Source organism: Protomyctophum parallelum, assembly GCF_964188405.1.
Source record: "Protomyctophum parallelum genome assembly, chromosome: 17".
Taxonomy (NCBI): Eukaryota; Metazoa; Chordata; class Actinopteri; order Myctophiformes; family Myctophidae; genus Protomyctophum; species Protomyctophum parallelum.
Genome location: NC_139719.1, coordinates 4045474 through 4059769, shown reverse-complemented (window position 1 = coordinate 4059769; position 14296 = coordinate 4045474). Strand labels below are relative to the sequence as shown.

Sequence of the window (14296 nt, the reverse complement as noted above, 5' to 3'; positions counted from 1 at the left end):
TGGCTGCAGCATTCTGAACAAGCTGAAGTTTATGTAACACCTCCTTTGTCAGACCAGTAAAAAGTGCATTACAGTAATCAAGTCTACTAGCAATAAAAGCACAAACTCTGTCAGGAAGCATCTAACTTTAGGTGCTATTTACACGAGGATGGTGTTCATAAAAAACGGCAAAATAAAGTATCGTTTGCTGCTGTCATTTAGACGAGAACCGTGTTCACAGGAGGTGAAAACGCAACGAAGTGAAACCACCTCCCAGAGTGGAAATCTTTTAGAACGCCGTTTCCTATGGTCTCCATATAAACAGGCAAAACGGTGGATCCGCAAAACTTGTGACATCATGGCTTACGTCAGCTCTGGTCGGCTCCTACGTTTTTACATGGTGTCATAGGCATGCGTCAGTTGCTAGGGGAAACGAACAACAACAACCATGTCGTATAGTCCGGTTTGCTGGAGGTGTGATGAGGACGCGACGTTTGTTTACTTTCTGTGTAGAAGAAGAACGGAAGTAGTTCTACGCATGCGTGACTTATGTCTATGGTTTATATAAGCGCTGCGTCACACGGACCCCACAAGGACACGCGCCACCTAGCGACCTGGCATATAGCATGCACTTTGTAGTGTTCATTCAAGTGTGCGTTCTCGTGTAAATGGTCCAAAAAAATGAGAACGCAACGGGACTTTGACGTGTTATATGGAGATGGTCGCCGTCTAAAAGAGGCCTTAGATGTAGTCCTTAGATGATAAAAGGCAGCCTTGGAGACATACGTTCTGTGCTTCTGGAAGTTAGGATCGACATCCAAGATCACACCCTCACAGGTTTTACTGACAGAGCTGATAGCAAGATTTAATGAAACTGGTTCCTTAAACCTTTGGCACCCACTAAAAGAATCTCGGCTTTCACATTGTTTATCTGTAAAATAATAAATAAAGAAGAAATAAAGAAAATAAAGTTTGGTCAGCGATCTCTGCTGATATCACTATCAGCCATACTGTTTTCTCCCTGAGTTGGCGATGGCAACAGCTTGACGTTTTAATGTGTAAAAACTAGTTTCTACCCACTTTTGCTTAAACTACCGTAAAACCGTCGTGTCACACTTACTGTACATTCAACAAGATGGTCAATTGGTACTACAGGGCCCAAAGTGTGGCAAGAAGTAACCATTACCCCACCACCACCAGCCTGAACCATTGATAAAAGGCTAAATGGAATTATTACATTCTTTCCAAATTTTGACACTATCTTCCGAATGTCACCGCAGAAACCAGGAAGAATTCTTCTAATCTTTAGCCCAATGTTACATTTTAGGGAGCCTGTGCAAATTTTGGCCTCCGTTTCTTGTTCTTACAGAATCAGAATCTTTATTGTCACATCACAGGTTTGCAGGTGTAAAACAGTCATTTTGATTAACAGTAACTGGAAGCTGAGAGGATTGAGCAGCACATGGTGTCTTCTTCTGCTGCTAGCCCATCTGCCTCAAGGTTCAACGAGAAATGCTCTTCCGCATACCTCGGTTGTAACGATTGGTAATTTCCCAGCCTGGCCATTCTCCTCTGAACTCCTTTTCACACACAGAATTGCCAATCAACCTGGTACGAATTTACTACGAAACATGTCTGTGGTGCCATAAGACACAAGCAAGTATACACTTGTTTGTCTCCAAGTTGCTGTGAGGGGAACAGCTGGAGGGTCTGTATCATCACCACTGAGAATGCTATCTGTGTTTTATCTGCTTTGATTGTGTTCACAAGTTGAGGGTGAATCGTTGTGGATCATGGGAAAACAAGTTAAAGTTGACATTGACATTCCTTCCAACTCGCTACTTGTTTGTATTAATTTGCCATTATAAGACAGTCATTTTGCCAGAGGGCAAACACATCAATGGGTACCCAACAAATAAACTAAGAAATTAAAGGACAACTTTAGTTTTTTTCAACCAAGGTTCATGTTTTAGGTTGTTATTAGAGAAACTAAAAGATTTTTTTTTCATTTGCAGCTTTCTTTCGTTTTAGGGATTTTAGCTCTTTTTCAGAGGGGGGCGGGGGCATTCGAGCATGGGGCTAAATATGTATTTGTTTACAAAATATTATGGAGATTTACTTTTTTATTATTTACTATAGTCCTAATAAACCCCTGGAAATTACATCTGGCCACAAAAGATCACAGGATCTACTGAATGTGAAGGTAGCCTACTGTGGGAAGGCGTATACTGTGTGTGTATAGGCTCAATATGTCAGTTTGACACATTCAGTAGATCCCATGATCTTTTGTGGTCAGATGTAATTTCCTGGGGTTTATTAGGACTATAGTAAATAATAAAAATAATAATCGCCATAATATTTTGTAAAAAAATACATATTTAGCCCCATGCTCGAATGCCCCCGCCCCCCTGTCAGAAACTGCTAAAATCCCCAAAACAAAAGAAAGCAGCAAATGAAAGAAAATTAACTCTCACCTTTTAGTTTCTCTAATAACAACGTAAAACATGAACCGTGGTTGAGAAAAACTAAAGTTGTCCTTTAAATAAAAAAATCACAAGCTGTTTACAAGATTGGAAATGCTTCTGTCAATTATAAGTAATTATGGTGACAAGCTATTAAGTAAGTAAGTAGTAAGTAGTTGATTAAAAATGTCAATGAATATCAGCTTGTTCAAGGCGAAAAAATGAGTTTGTCAGACTGTGTAATCTCAACTGTGGTTCGCAGCGGATAGCCTTAATTAAACAATACTCTTTTCCAAATGCAGTCCATCTCAGGCTTCCTTAGTATGGAACACAAACACTTAAGCAACACTTGATTCCCTATTCCTCCATGTGTGCTGTGATTTTTGTATTTTTCCCAGTGTTTCATGTGTTTATGAGGTGACAGTAGTTCATTAGACCCCTTGGTGTGGTTGTTATGCAATGATGTCTTCCCTTTGCATTTAGGTTTTCTTCCTGGAGGCTAAAACCTTGACAGTCAAACGAGCCAATGAAAAAAAACAGTGATATAGTGACATCACAATATATTCCCCTCCCCAAACCCCTCCCCCTTTGTCATACAATAACAGCTATGGGTGCAGATTCAGTTCAGGTGGATCACCATAGCCTGGTTAATAAACCAGACCGAATCAGCCGTTGGCAAAAATAAATTGCCTGCCGGCGGATTACGGTCTGGAGAGGCTCAATTGTACGCCCATTTCCTACACCAGAGAAATGGGGCGGCCAATCGGGACACGGTATGCAATATGGGCGGGAATTGGTACAGTGACTTTCAATGCTTGAGACCTTTGACTGACAGTAGCTCTGACCAATTGCTTCAAAGAGAAAATGTTTCAACCCGCTCCCCTGGAAATGAAATCCAAGCTGAGCCTCCCCAGACTAATATCCCGCGGTCCGTGCGATATTAGTCTGGTTTATTAACCAGGCTAGGATCACCATGCACCCATCACCACCCACCAGGGAAACCAGGCATACTTAATGAACTGGTGGGCATGTCCACATAAAAACGACATTTTAACAAATACTGTACACTTTAAAAAAAAAACATTATTCCTCCTTATATAATAATAATAATGCCTGATGATCATGTTTTAGGGTGGAAAATAATTCACGGCACCCCATCTTTAACCCTAGTCATATTCCCTTTACCCTGGGCCAGTACTCATTTGATCAATGGTTGCTTATGAGGCAAGCCTTCAGGAAATACAGTAGCAGTTGCAACAGGTTGTAACGTGAGCTTGATTAGCTATTTTCAGCAAAGAGGGGAAAAAAGGAGCAGACCAAGTCAAGACCCCTGGCAGACCACCAGTCAACAAAATATTTAGGGTTTAAAGGTATATTCAGTGATTTCACTCAAAAAACCTTAGGTTTCGTTTTTGGCTGTGGGACCCAGCCTTTCGTCCAATCAGGATAGAGAGTCAAAAACGAAACCTAAGGTTTTTTGACCCCCAGGGGTTAACTGGGGACAGGGAGGAACTCCTTATATGGCCAGCACACTCTATAGTAGGGAGGATTATCACAACAAAACAAAAAAATAAGTGATATTTGAATTAAGTGAAATCACTGAATATACCTTTAAATCGTCCAATATGGCATTATACTACTTATTGCATTCATACCTGAGATACTGTTTGTGGTTTGGGGGAAGGCACATTTCTTGTTCCCTAGCCTGGCATAATAAACTGATGGATACCATGGTGAAGCCTGGAATGACTCCATCCATTTAAAGATTTGAGAAAGACCTTGCTATGCTAATACTCCATTTATGATCATTAGACCCCACAGAATTTTAGGGGTTACACATTATGCAGTATAACACCATATTAGTGCCGCCACGATTTGCACATCTACAGGGCTCAATTTAAAATGAAAGAATGTATTCCAGGTTTATTAATGGTATCAAATATGCCATTCTGAATCATGAGAGGCACAAGACTTACCAACATTTAAAGGTATGCCATCGGCTAGCCAAATGGTATTACCTCTGCATAGACGTTGGGTAATGCTAAAAAACAGCAAATGCATTATATGCGGATGGCTGTGACTTAGTTTAAACACTGAGTTGTTGTTTTTCCCATCTTAACACCCTCTTTTGAAGCAATACTTTTAAACTCTAATTGATATCCTCAGAAGCCATGTCTGTTGCCAGCCAATAAACGGCCAAGGAAGAATTTCTTGCCTTGTTTGTTGTTAGACAAAATTATTACAAGTGCTTCCAAGCATCAACATTCAATTAGCTTCCTTAACCATTCAAATTGAGCAGATAACTAAAAGGACCAGGTATTTTTTCTCTCATTATTTTGGCTTCTTTCCTGCCTTGATTGATATTGGATTATAGACTTTATAGTCCTAGTGGAATATGTGTTCATAATACAACCTGTTCAACATAGGACATAATAAACAGTAGGCAAACATTCCTGAAATCAATATTACCAACTTCCAAAAGTCCCATAGCTTGCATTTTAAGGACCCTTCCAGAGTAAACGAAATTGACGCGATCAAAAGAAAGTTTTTTTAAAACTCAATACAAGATAGAAGGTGATAAGTACTTTTGTGTAGAGAGGCCGCGACTCCCACTGCTGTTGACTCAACACTGATATTGATCAGCTAAACACAGCACAGAGGGCTGCAAAAACAAACAGCGACTAGCTATACTCCAAAGTGAAATAATAGAGCGTTCACTCTCTCTTACACTTGTCTCATTATTCTCCCCTTCTCTGTTCCTGTCGTCACTCTCTCTCCTTCCTTCCAATAACGCCGCTCTCTCCAATTATCCCCCTCCTCTTCTGACCTCCATCGCCCTCTCTTAACGCAATCCTCTACCATTACCCCCCCTGCCCTCCTTCGCACACACACGCACTCCATCTTCTCTTCTTCTAACTCATTCTTTTTCTCCTCTGTCCATTCTCCTGCCTCCTTATTAGAGTTCTCATTTTCTGCCCGAACCCGGGCCGGGCCCAAAACATTATGCTAATTAGTCGGGCCGGGCCGAGCCTCAGGCTCTGTGATTTTCCGTGATTTTTTTCTTTTTCTCCTTTTTTTTCAAGAATGTTATTATAATAAAAATAGCAATTCTGTTATTTGTGTAATGTGTAGGCTATATAGCCTACAAGTATGTATTTATTATGAAGAGGGCTGCGCTATGGCGATTCACTTGTGACAGGAGGAAGACGGAGGAGTGGAGGCGGGGGGCTTGGAATGGATTACTGACTGCGCAGGCAGAGAGAAGTGAATAGTGGGGTGGTTGTTTAATGGTTTACTGACTGCGCAGGCAGAGAGAAGTGAACGGTGGCGTGGTTGTTTATGGTTTACTGACTGCGCAGGCAGAGAGAAGTGAATGGTGGGGTGGTTGTTTAATTGTTTACTGACTGCGCAGGCAGAGAGAAGTGAACGGTGGGGTGGTTGTTTAATGGTTTACTGACTGCGCAGGCAGAGAGAAGTGAACGGTGGGGTGGTTGTTTAATGGTTTACTGACTGCGCAGGCAGAGAGAAGGGAACGGTGGGGTGGTTGTTTAATGGATTACTGACTGCGCAGGCAGAGAGAAGGGAACGGTGGGGTGGTTGTTTAATGGATTACTGACTGCGCAGGCAGAGAGAAGGGAACGGTGGGGTGGTTGTTTAATGTTTATACCGCTGGCTGGCCTCTGGTTTGCGGCGCACCAAATGAGCTTCAGTTCATAATGCTAAATGTTTTATAAATCAATCGGATTATCACACGATAGACTGCAACATGACGAAAACAGTTGCCCTCTCGTTAAACCCAGCTGGCTGCGATGAATAACCTAATCATTAGGCCTAATCAACGTCATATAGTCACCAACCGATCCATATCATTCTGTAGTGTATGATGACCACGCAATGTTACAGTCCACTGCAGGCTACAGGCTATTTGATTCAATGTTACAGTCCACTGCAGGCTACAGGCTATTTGATTCAATGTTACAGTCCACTGCAGGCTACAGGCTATTTGATTCACAAAATGATTAGTATTATAACCGCCGTCCCTCAGTGCGGCAGCGGCGCTCCTCGTTATATGTTATATAACAGATCTCTAAGCTGTCGAGACACGCCATGAGCGGTGCATGGATGGTTTGTAAACTTTGTAGGCTATGTTTGTTCTTTTGGACACCGAACGGGGACGATACTTGGGGTCTTGGACATAGCTTCACTTCAGAGGAAACGGGGAGCTACTCACCAGTCACCACCACTGGAAATGGAATCCATTAGAATGATATGGAAATGGTACATTAACAGTCTAACGTGAGCTACATGAATCCTTTATTTCGGCGATAAGTCCATTGAACTCCGTTCTCACTCTCACACAGACACACACTGAAAGAAAAAAAGAACGCCACTTTAATGCATGGCCAGTGCAGCAGCACACGCCGTCAGTGGCGTGTGGCGTCCTTTTTTTCCTTTGTCAGGCTTCAAAGGGCTTCGGGCCTAACATTATGGTATTTTTTTAGGGTCGGACGAGCTTCGGGCTGACCCAGTTAGGGCCGGGCCGGGCTTCAAATTTCGGGCCCGATGACAGTCCTTATCTGCCAGTGGTGTAAAGAAAACTACATATTTACTCAAGCATTGAATAAGTAAATAGGACTTCTTCCACCACTGCTCTATACAGTACAAGTCCATTTAGTTTTCCTATTTTAATAGGGCTTAACCACCTAACAATCTCTGGATTCTGGGCAAATAATAGCAAATGTTACTTTTCATAATCTAATATTTGTATTATTACCGTATCTGAGTCAAAAGAACACTGTGCAGTGCTCCAAAATAATATTTTGGACTTTCCCACTGTCTGTGATTTGGTTTGGTCCAAATGTTCATTTCGCCAAACGTTCCCCCCCCCCCTCCAAAACTAGAGGAATGCTAGGGTTCATGTGCATTAAATGGTTAAAAGAGGAGAGGAGAGGGATGTTGGATGGTTATAGAACAGTGGAAGAAAGAAAGAGAAGGGATGGCCAATTGTTCAGCGGTGCGTCCAGCCATCCTTTCATTCCCGTGGGGGGAACGTTGACACCTGCCTGGGCTGCAATAATGCACCCAGTACACCGTGCACAGTGTACGGTGACTTATGACGCACACAAATGAAAGCAGTTCAACTCTGACCTGGTTCATGCTGACTCCAATTCTACATTAACGGCACGCACATGCACCCCCTAACATGATTTGTGTGTGTGTGTGTGTGTGTGTGTGTGTGTGTGTGTGTGTGTGTGTGTGTGTGTGTGTGTGTGTGTGTGTGTGTGTGTGTGTGTGTGTGTGTGTGTGTCCAGGTCTTCCATCACTACAGTCTACATAGAGGTGTTGCCCCCTAACAACCAGAGCCCACCCAGTTTCCCCCGGCAACATTACAATCTGGAGATCAGCGAGGCGATGAGAACTGGAGCTACGCTGCTTAATCTGCAGGTCTCTCTCTCTCTCTCTCTCTCTCTCTCTCTCGCTCTAACCATATACGACAACCCATATTTTTCTGTGTGTGTGTGTGTGTGTGTACATGTGTGTGTGTGTGTGTGTGTGTGTGTGTGTGTGTGTGTGTGTGTGTGTGAGTGTGTCCAATTTCATATACAGATGTGTACATTTGCTGATAGTGGTTTGATGCACTCACAACTTATAATAATGTGTGTGTGTGTGTGTGTGTGTGTGTGTGTGTGTGTGTGTGTGTGTGTGTGTGTGTGTGTGTGTGTGTTTGTGCGTGCGTGTTTGTGCGTGCGTGCGTGCGTGCGTGCGTGCGTGCGTGCGTGTAGGCAATGGATCGAGAAGGGGACCCAATCACCTACACCATCCAGAGTGGTGACCTGTTTCAGCACTTTACTCTTACAGAAAAGTAAGTACTCTCTCAACATTGCAATTGAGGCTGTGATTCTTTGTATCATTATCATCTTATGTGGGATCGACTTTTCTACTACTATGGGAATGACATGCTCTCATCGCCGTGCTCAGTGATGACGTTTTGATGTCTAATCACGTCTCCATAATTATATTTACCGACGTTAACCACTGGCTGAGCCCCTCAACCACACAAAAGTTATTCCAACAAGAATAACCACATAATAGTAATACAGTATTAATCACAATAACTGATTACTTCCTGTGAGCGAAAATGCGATGTGTGATGATGTGTAGAGGCACACATGAATCTTGATTAAATTCACCAGTTTGATTCCCATACTGTATCTGCGCGTCCGTCCAAACACAGCTGCTACTGATTACAGAAATCCTCCGTTTTTAATACCATTCAAGATGACATCCAGACAGTGTATTACTCGGTTTAAACTTCAGCAGCACGTTCGTGCGTGCGTGCGTGCGTGTGTGCGTATCCAAGCATACTATCTCTTGAGAACATTGTGTCACTATCATGTTCCTGTGAGCCCATCAAAGCATCCCTAGAATGCAGATGTGAAGGGCTTTCAAAATCATTCATGCTGGAAACATCAAACGTCCAGATTGGTTGAAGCTCAAGTTTCAATCATCTCTCTGTCACTCTCTATCTACTGTATCTCTTTCTATCTTACTCTCTCTCCCCCTCTGTTGTTTCTCTTTCGTTCACTCCACTCACTTTAGTGTGTCTAGATCATTGCTTTCTTCTCTCTGCTCTCTTTCCCTCACTTTTCAGTTCCGTTCCCTGCAACACTTCTCTGCTCTGCTCCCCGCACCCACTCCATGTATGGATATCTAAGGGTGGCAACGGGGGCAGTATCTTGAGTGTACAGGGTTTGATGAGAGCCCAGAATGTTCTGACATAATATCCATATGGAGATCTGCGTATAGATACGTTCTTAATTAGCCATGCGTCCGATGCGAGACACGTATCTATACGTTTCGAGCACTTTTTTTATTGATTACTTTCAATCGCCTTTCTACACACCCGGACAATAGATCAAGCAGCCCCGATTCATCCCACAACACTCCGGTCACATGATAAAAAAACAAAAACAAAAATGCCTCTCCCCTCCCTTCCTGAAAACAGCGTGGGAGGGGCGCATTGTGTAGAATAGTCTCTGTAAACGTAATGGCGGCGCCCATGCGAGCGTACATACAACTCCAGTCGCAAGTCGGTCAGATGCATGTCTCCTTTCCTTCCACCAACGCTATCAGCAGTAGCATCCGAGCTTCCAAGGCTGAGGAAATCGCTAGCAAGCTTTGTGTTAATAATGCTACAGTGTCACACAAAAGCATTACAAGTAGCAGATCCGCTAGCTCGAAACACGGCTCGATCCGATACTTTTGATATTTTCTAAACTTGAATAGAGGGTATGCACATGAATTAAGTGAGTGGCAAAGTGAGTTTAACGTTGTTTAAAGTCGTTTACAGACTAATAGTCGACTAAGAAATTTTTTTTTTTACAATATTTACAAAAATATACAAAAATATTGTATTATTCCACTAGGTCTGTGGGGGACATAAACACATTTGAACATTCTGACTGTTCAAATCTTTTTAATGCTGCGATGGCTGAGGGAACAAAACTCCTACTAAAACTGATCTTTTCCCATGGCAAGTTTCTCTATCTTTGTCCAGATGGCATGAGCTTAAAGAAGCCATACAGGGGGAGTGTGTATCATTGTCTCCACCAGGCCGAAGGCATGGGGGGAGAGTATGTTTTGCACTCTGTCCGTCCGTCCGTCCGTCCGTGTGTGTGTCCGTCCGTGTGTCCGTCCGTGTGTCCGTGAGCAGCTAATCTCCGGCACCGTTAACCCGGTCCATGCCAAATTTTGCACACACACTCCCTGGATGCCAACGATGAACCTCTGCCCAAACTTTCCAGAACGGCCTGTTATAGCGCCACCAGGAGGCCTCTTTGTGCAAAACAAGTTTTTGCACAGTACACCTACAGATTTTGTCCAAACATCACGCAATTGGTACACAGTCTCTCTAGAGCCATTCAACGAAACCGGTCTTTCAGATTTCTCAGACTCCATCCTGATTGGTTAAGATTGGCTTCCAAAGTTCACAGGAGTGCTTCGTTTCAAACCAAATGCTGCAAATCATGAACACATCGCGTGATTTCCGTGAAATTCTGCACCCACATTCCCACTAGGCCGAGGACGAAATGCCACATGAACAATTTCAACTCAGCCTCAAGGTGGCGCTATAACTGGCCGAAAAGTGTTTTTACCTCTAACTGCACGGATCTGTGGAACTTTGTATGCCAACTCCCTAGAGGCCAAGGAAAAACATTTGCCTGGAATTTTTCACATCTGCTCTTTATAGCGCCACCAGGAGGCCGACATATGTAAAACACATTTTCTATTATTACTCCTTCAGATTTTATCCAAATTTCACGCAAATCGGTACACATGATCCATGATCCATAGTCATGTGATCAAGACAGGTTTGTTTGATTTCTCATATTCCATCCTGATTGGACACGATTGGCTCCTACAGTTTTCAGGAGTAGCCCACTTTGTACAAATCGCCACAACTCCTCAACGCAGCGTCCGATTGCGATGAAACTGTGCACGCATATTCCCACTAGGCTGAGGAAGAAATCCTGGTGGAGACCTGTGCCCAGAAGGGCACTTTTTCTAGTTCATTTTGATATTGAAAGTGCTAGCCGTGTGATGGCCTTATTATTAATTTCAGAAAGTGTGTGTATAGGAAGTCTGATGATCTTAGAAAAGTTTGTTTCTGTTTGGCATTGGACAGTAGTAGTGTAGAAAAATGCAGAACAGTACAACAGAATAGGATAAATAATGCTTTTGTACAATAATAGCAGAAGATGAGGAGCAAGATAATGATCTTAACTCATGGATTACATGGAGTCTTTGCCGAAACCGTGACTGGATAGATGTAGTGGTATAGTTGGCTTTTAAAGGTAGTCGTGATTGTACCATAGAGTTATAAAGGATAGAGGGCGGACTGCCCCGGCCCCTGCTATTAATTTTGATGGAAGTTGCTCAGTGGCGTTTTGAAGCACCCGGAAGAATGCACTTCCGCATCCCAAAATGCGGAAGTGCAAACGAGTGCTCAATGTTGAACCCCATTGGCACGGGTTTCCTCGTCATAATTGCACGGGTCCGCCTGTAGTCCCTGCTCTGACCAGTAGGGCCGAGCGCTTCAACGTTGGAGAGCTTCCCTGGGGGCTTGGGATTGTACATAAAGTACTTCCTTGTATTGTATACAGTATGTACTGTATGTATGTATAATTATCCACTTAAACCACACATGGGAACCCGGCTTCCCATAGCCAGATACACAGCTGTTCAGAGGTCAATAAATCAATACAGACTAAATCAAACTACAATTTCAATGTTGATTCTGTTCCAGGGGCCCTACAGCATAATATAATCAGCTGCTATTGTATTTTTGTATCCATACATTAGTCTAATTTATAGACATTTAAAAAAACAGTGTGTAATATTTACATAAGAACAACCAACATTTAAACTCTGGTAGAAACACTTTCAAGCTAGCCGAACAAATCAAAACGAAGAGGAGATTCTGCTCTTTCAAATAAGACCAACCTCGATGCGACGTATGCATTCTTGAAATCCCTTTCTTGGGTCTTCAGATGAAAACCAAGCTGATAGACAGTGGGACACACGTCCAATCACCGCTGTAGGAACACTGCCACTTCCATCCCATTGGACGACAAAGTATTTGGGCTGAGTCAAGTGTGGTTGTGATGGATCAATTCTATATGCCTAGAGCTTTCCAAGGGTGGGTCATTAGGTAGTCATAGCCCAAAGGATGGTCAAATTAGGTCAGTAGCGTACCAGCACCAGCTGATTAGACTCAAGGGCTTTGATTACGCACTGGCCGTGATGCAGCAGGCATACAACTGCAGTACACACTATACACACTATACACTATACACTACACACTATACACACAGGCTATTCCTCTCTCTGCATCATTTTGTTGAATGTTTTATGCACACATATCGTATGTGGCGATTTATTGTTTTACAAACACAAAACCGATTTTGGAGTAGAAAATGCTCCATTTGGAGATAAAATTATGATATTTTGTTGTTTCTTGTATTTATACAGTGCACAATGGTAGAATATACAAATGACCATATTTATATTATGGGGAAAGGCTTCAGAGTGTATAATTAAGCAATATTACACGAGAGGGTGTGGTTTAACTTATTTAACTATGATTATTGCCACGACAGTGATGCGGTCGGCATCGCCGCAGTGGCAATAATCACGTTGAATCACACCCTCGAGTGTAATATTGCAATTATACAACAGTTACCCTTAAAACTAAAGAAAATCGCTGAAAAAAACATATATATTTTTAGAGTCTGTCTAGTACAACTCTGTCTAAAATGGCTGTAAAATTGTTGTACTTCAGTTCTATGACACCACATTTAGAGGAGCTGCAGTTCAGTGGCCTGCTTGTAATTGATATATAGTGATGTTCTCATTCAAATTGAAGTTTTGTTAGAGGTAAAAAAATATATATAATTTCTGCTGTGCTATATCTGCTGTCACTCTGTCCTGGTGGAGGCAACCACTAAACTTCCACTTGATATACATTTTCCAAGGGGTCACCTATGCATTGACAACACAATTGTACATCTAGGCCCTGTGGTTATGGAGTTATAACTGATTTAGTTTTTTATCATGTCATATCAGGCGAACTTTAAATAAATTACCCTGTGTTTTAAAGGAGAATTCCATACTAAAAGGCTTTCTTACCTTTCTTTGTAGTTGTTACGTCCCCACCAAAGAGGTCCAGGTGGTATTTTTTGCAAAAGCTCCTTATTGGCTATTTCCCCTACCATAAGCCCTAAATGAATTGCATTGAATTGAATGGGAATTGAATGGGGCTATGGGGTGTTGTGCTAATTCGCTTATTTCCATCGTTCAAAATTATAATTTCTTTGTATATATCCTCTCTTCATAATGTAAATAATATCCCAAGCGGCACACTTTACTACTTCTTTCGATGGAAATAAGCGAACTAGCATAACACCCCATAGCCCCATTCAATTCCCATTCAATGCAATGCAATTCATTGAGGGCTTATGGTAGGGAAAATAGCCAATAAGGAGTTTTTGCACAAAAAAGCACCTGGACCTCTTTGGTGGGGACGTAACAACTACAAAGAAAGGTAAGAAAGATAAGAAAGCATTCTAGCATGGAATTCTCCTTTTAATATATTTATATAATATTATGGATGTTGCAAAATTGTACCTGTGCTACTGCTACTGCAGATCTACTTCACACCACTGGCACCTGCACATTTTGTATGGGCGAGAGTGCCAGACAGAAAAGAGTGCAACGCTTCTGGGCTGGACTTTGTTGTCATCTGGCAATCTAATTCGCTATTCAAGGGCATCAGAATAATGTGTTCCAGGACACACACACACACACACACACACACACACACACACACACCCAATATCTATGCATGTCATATAGCTTAGTGCTGTAGTGCTTGCCATGAAACTTAATGATCAGCAAAGATGAACCCCTCATGTTATTGCTGACCACATGGCATTTACCTCAGGCAGACAAAATGAAAGCCTGGGTATCGAGGCTACCCAGAGGGTAACTTTCCATTTGCACAACTTATTTTTAAAATCTAATTGACAGATTGCATTCGTGTTCCCCGGAAGTGAAATATATACTTTGCACACAATACGTCTCATAATCTGGGCGTTACATTAATTAAACATATCAGTCTTTAAAGGAGAATTCCATACTAAAAGGCTTTCTTACCTTTCTTTGTAGTTGTTACGTCCCCACCAAAGAGGTCCAGGTGTTATTTTGTGCAAAAGCTCCTTATTGGCTATTTCCCCTACCATAAGCCCTAAAAGAATTGCATTGAATTGAATGGGAATTGAATGGGGCTATAGGGT

The 14296-nt window shown here is 42.3% G+C and overlaps 1 protein-coding gene across 1 annotated transcript in view; it reads left to right on the top strand.

Annotated features, from left to right (window-relative positions):
- LOC310874472 (protocadherin-15-like) overlaps positions 1-14296 on the top strand; it is a 282612-nt gene that overhangs the window by 147670 nt on the left and 120646 nt on the right. The window contains exons 18-19 of the mRNA XM_083787282.1: positions 7754-7886; positions 8225-8304. Of these exons, the coding sequence (XP_083643408.1) occupies positions 7754-7886; positions 8225-8304 (213 nt within the window). The remainder of the gene's footprint in view (positions 1-7753; positions 7887-8224; positions 8305-14296) is intronic.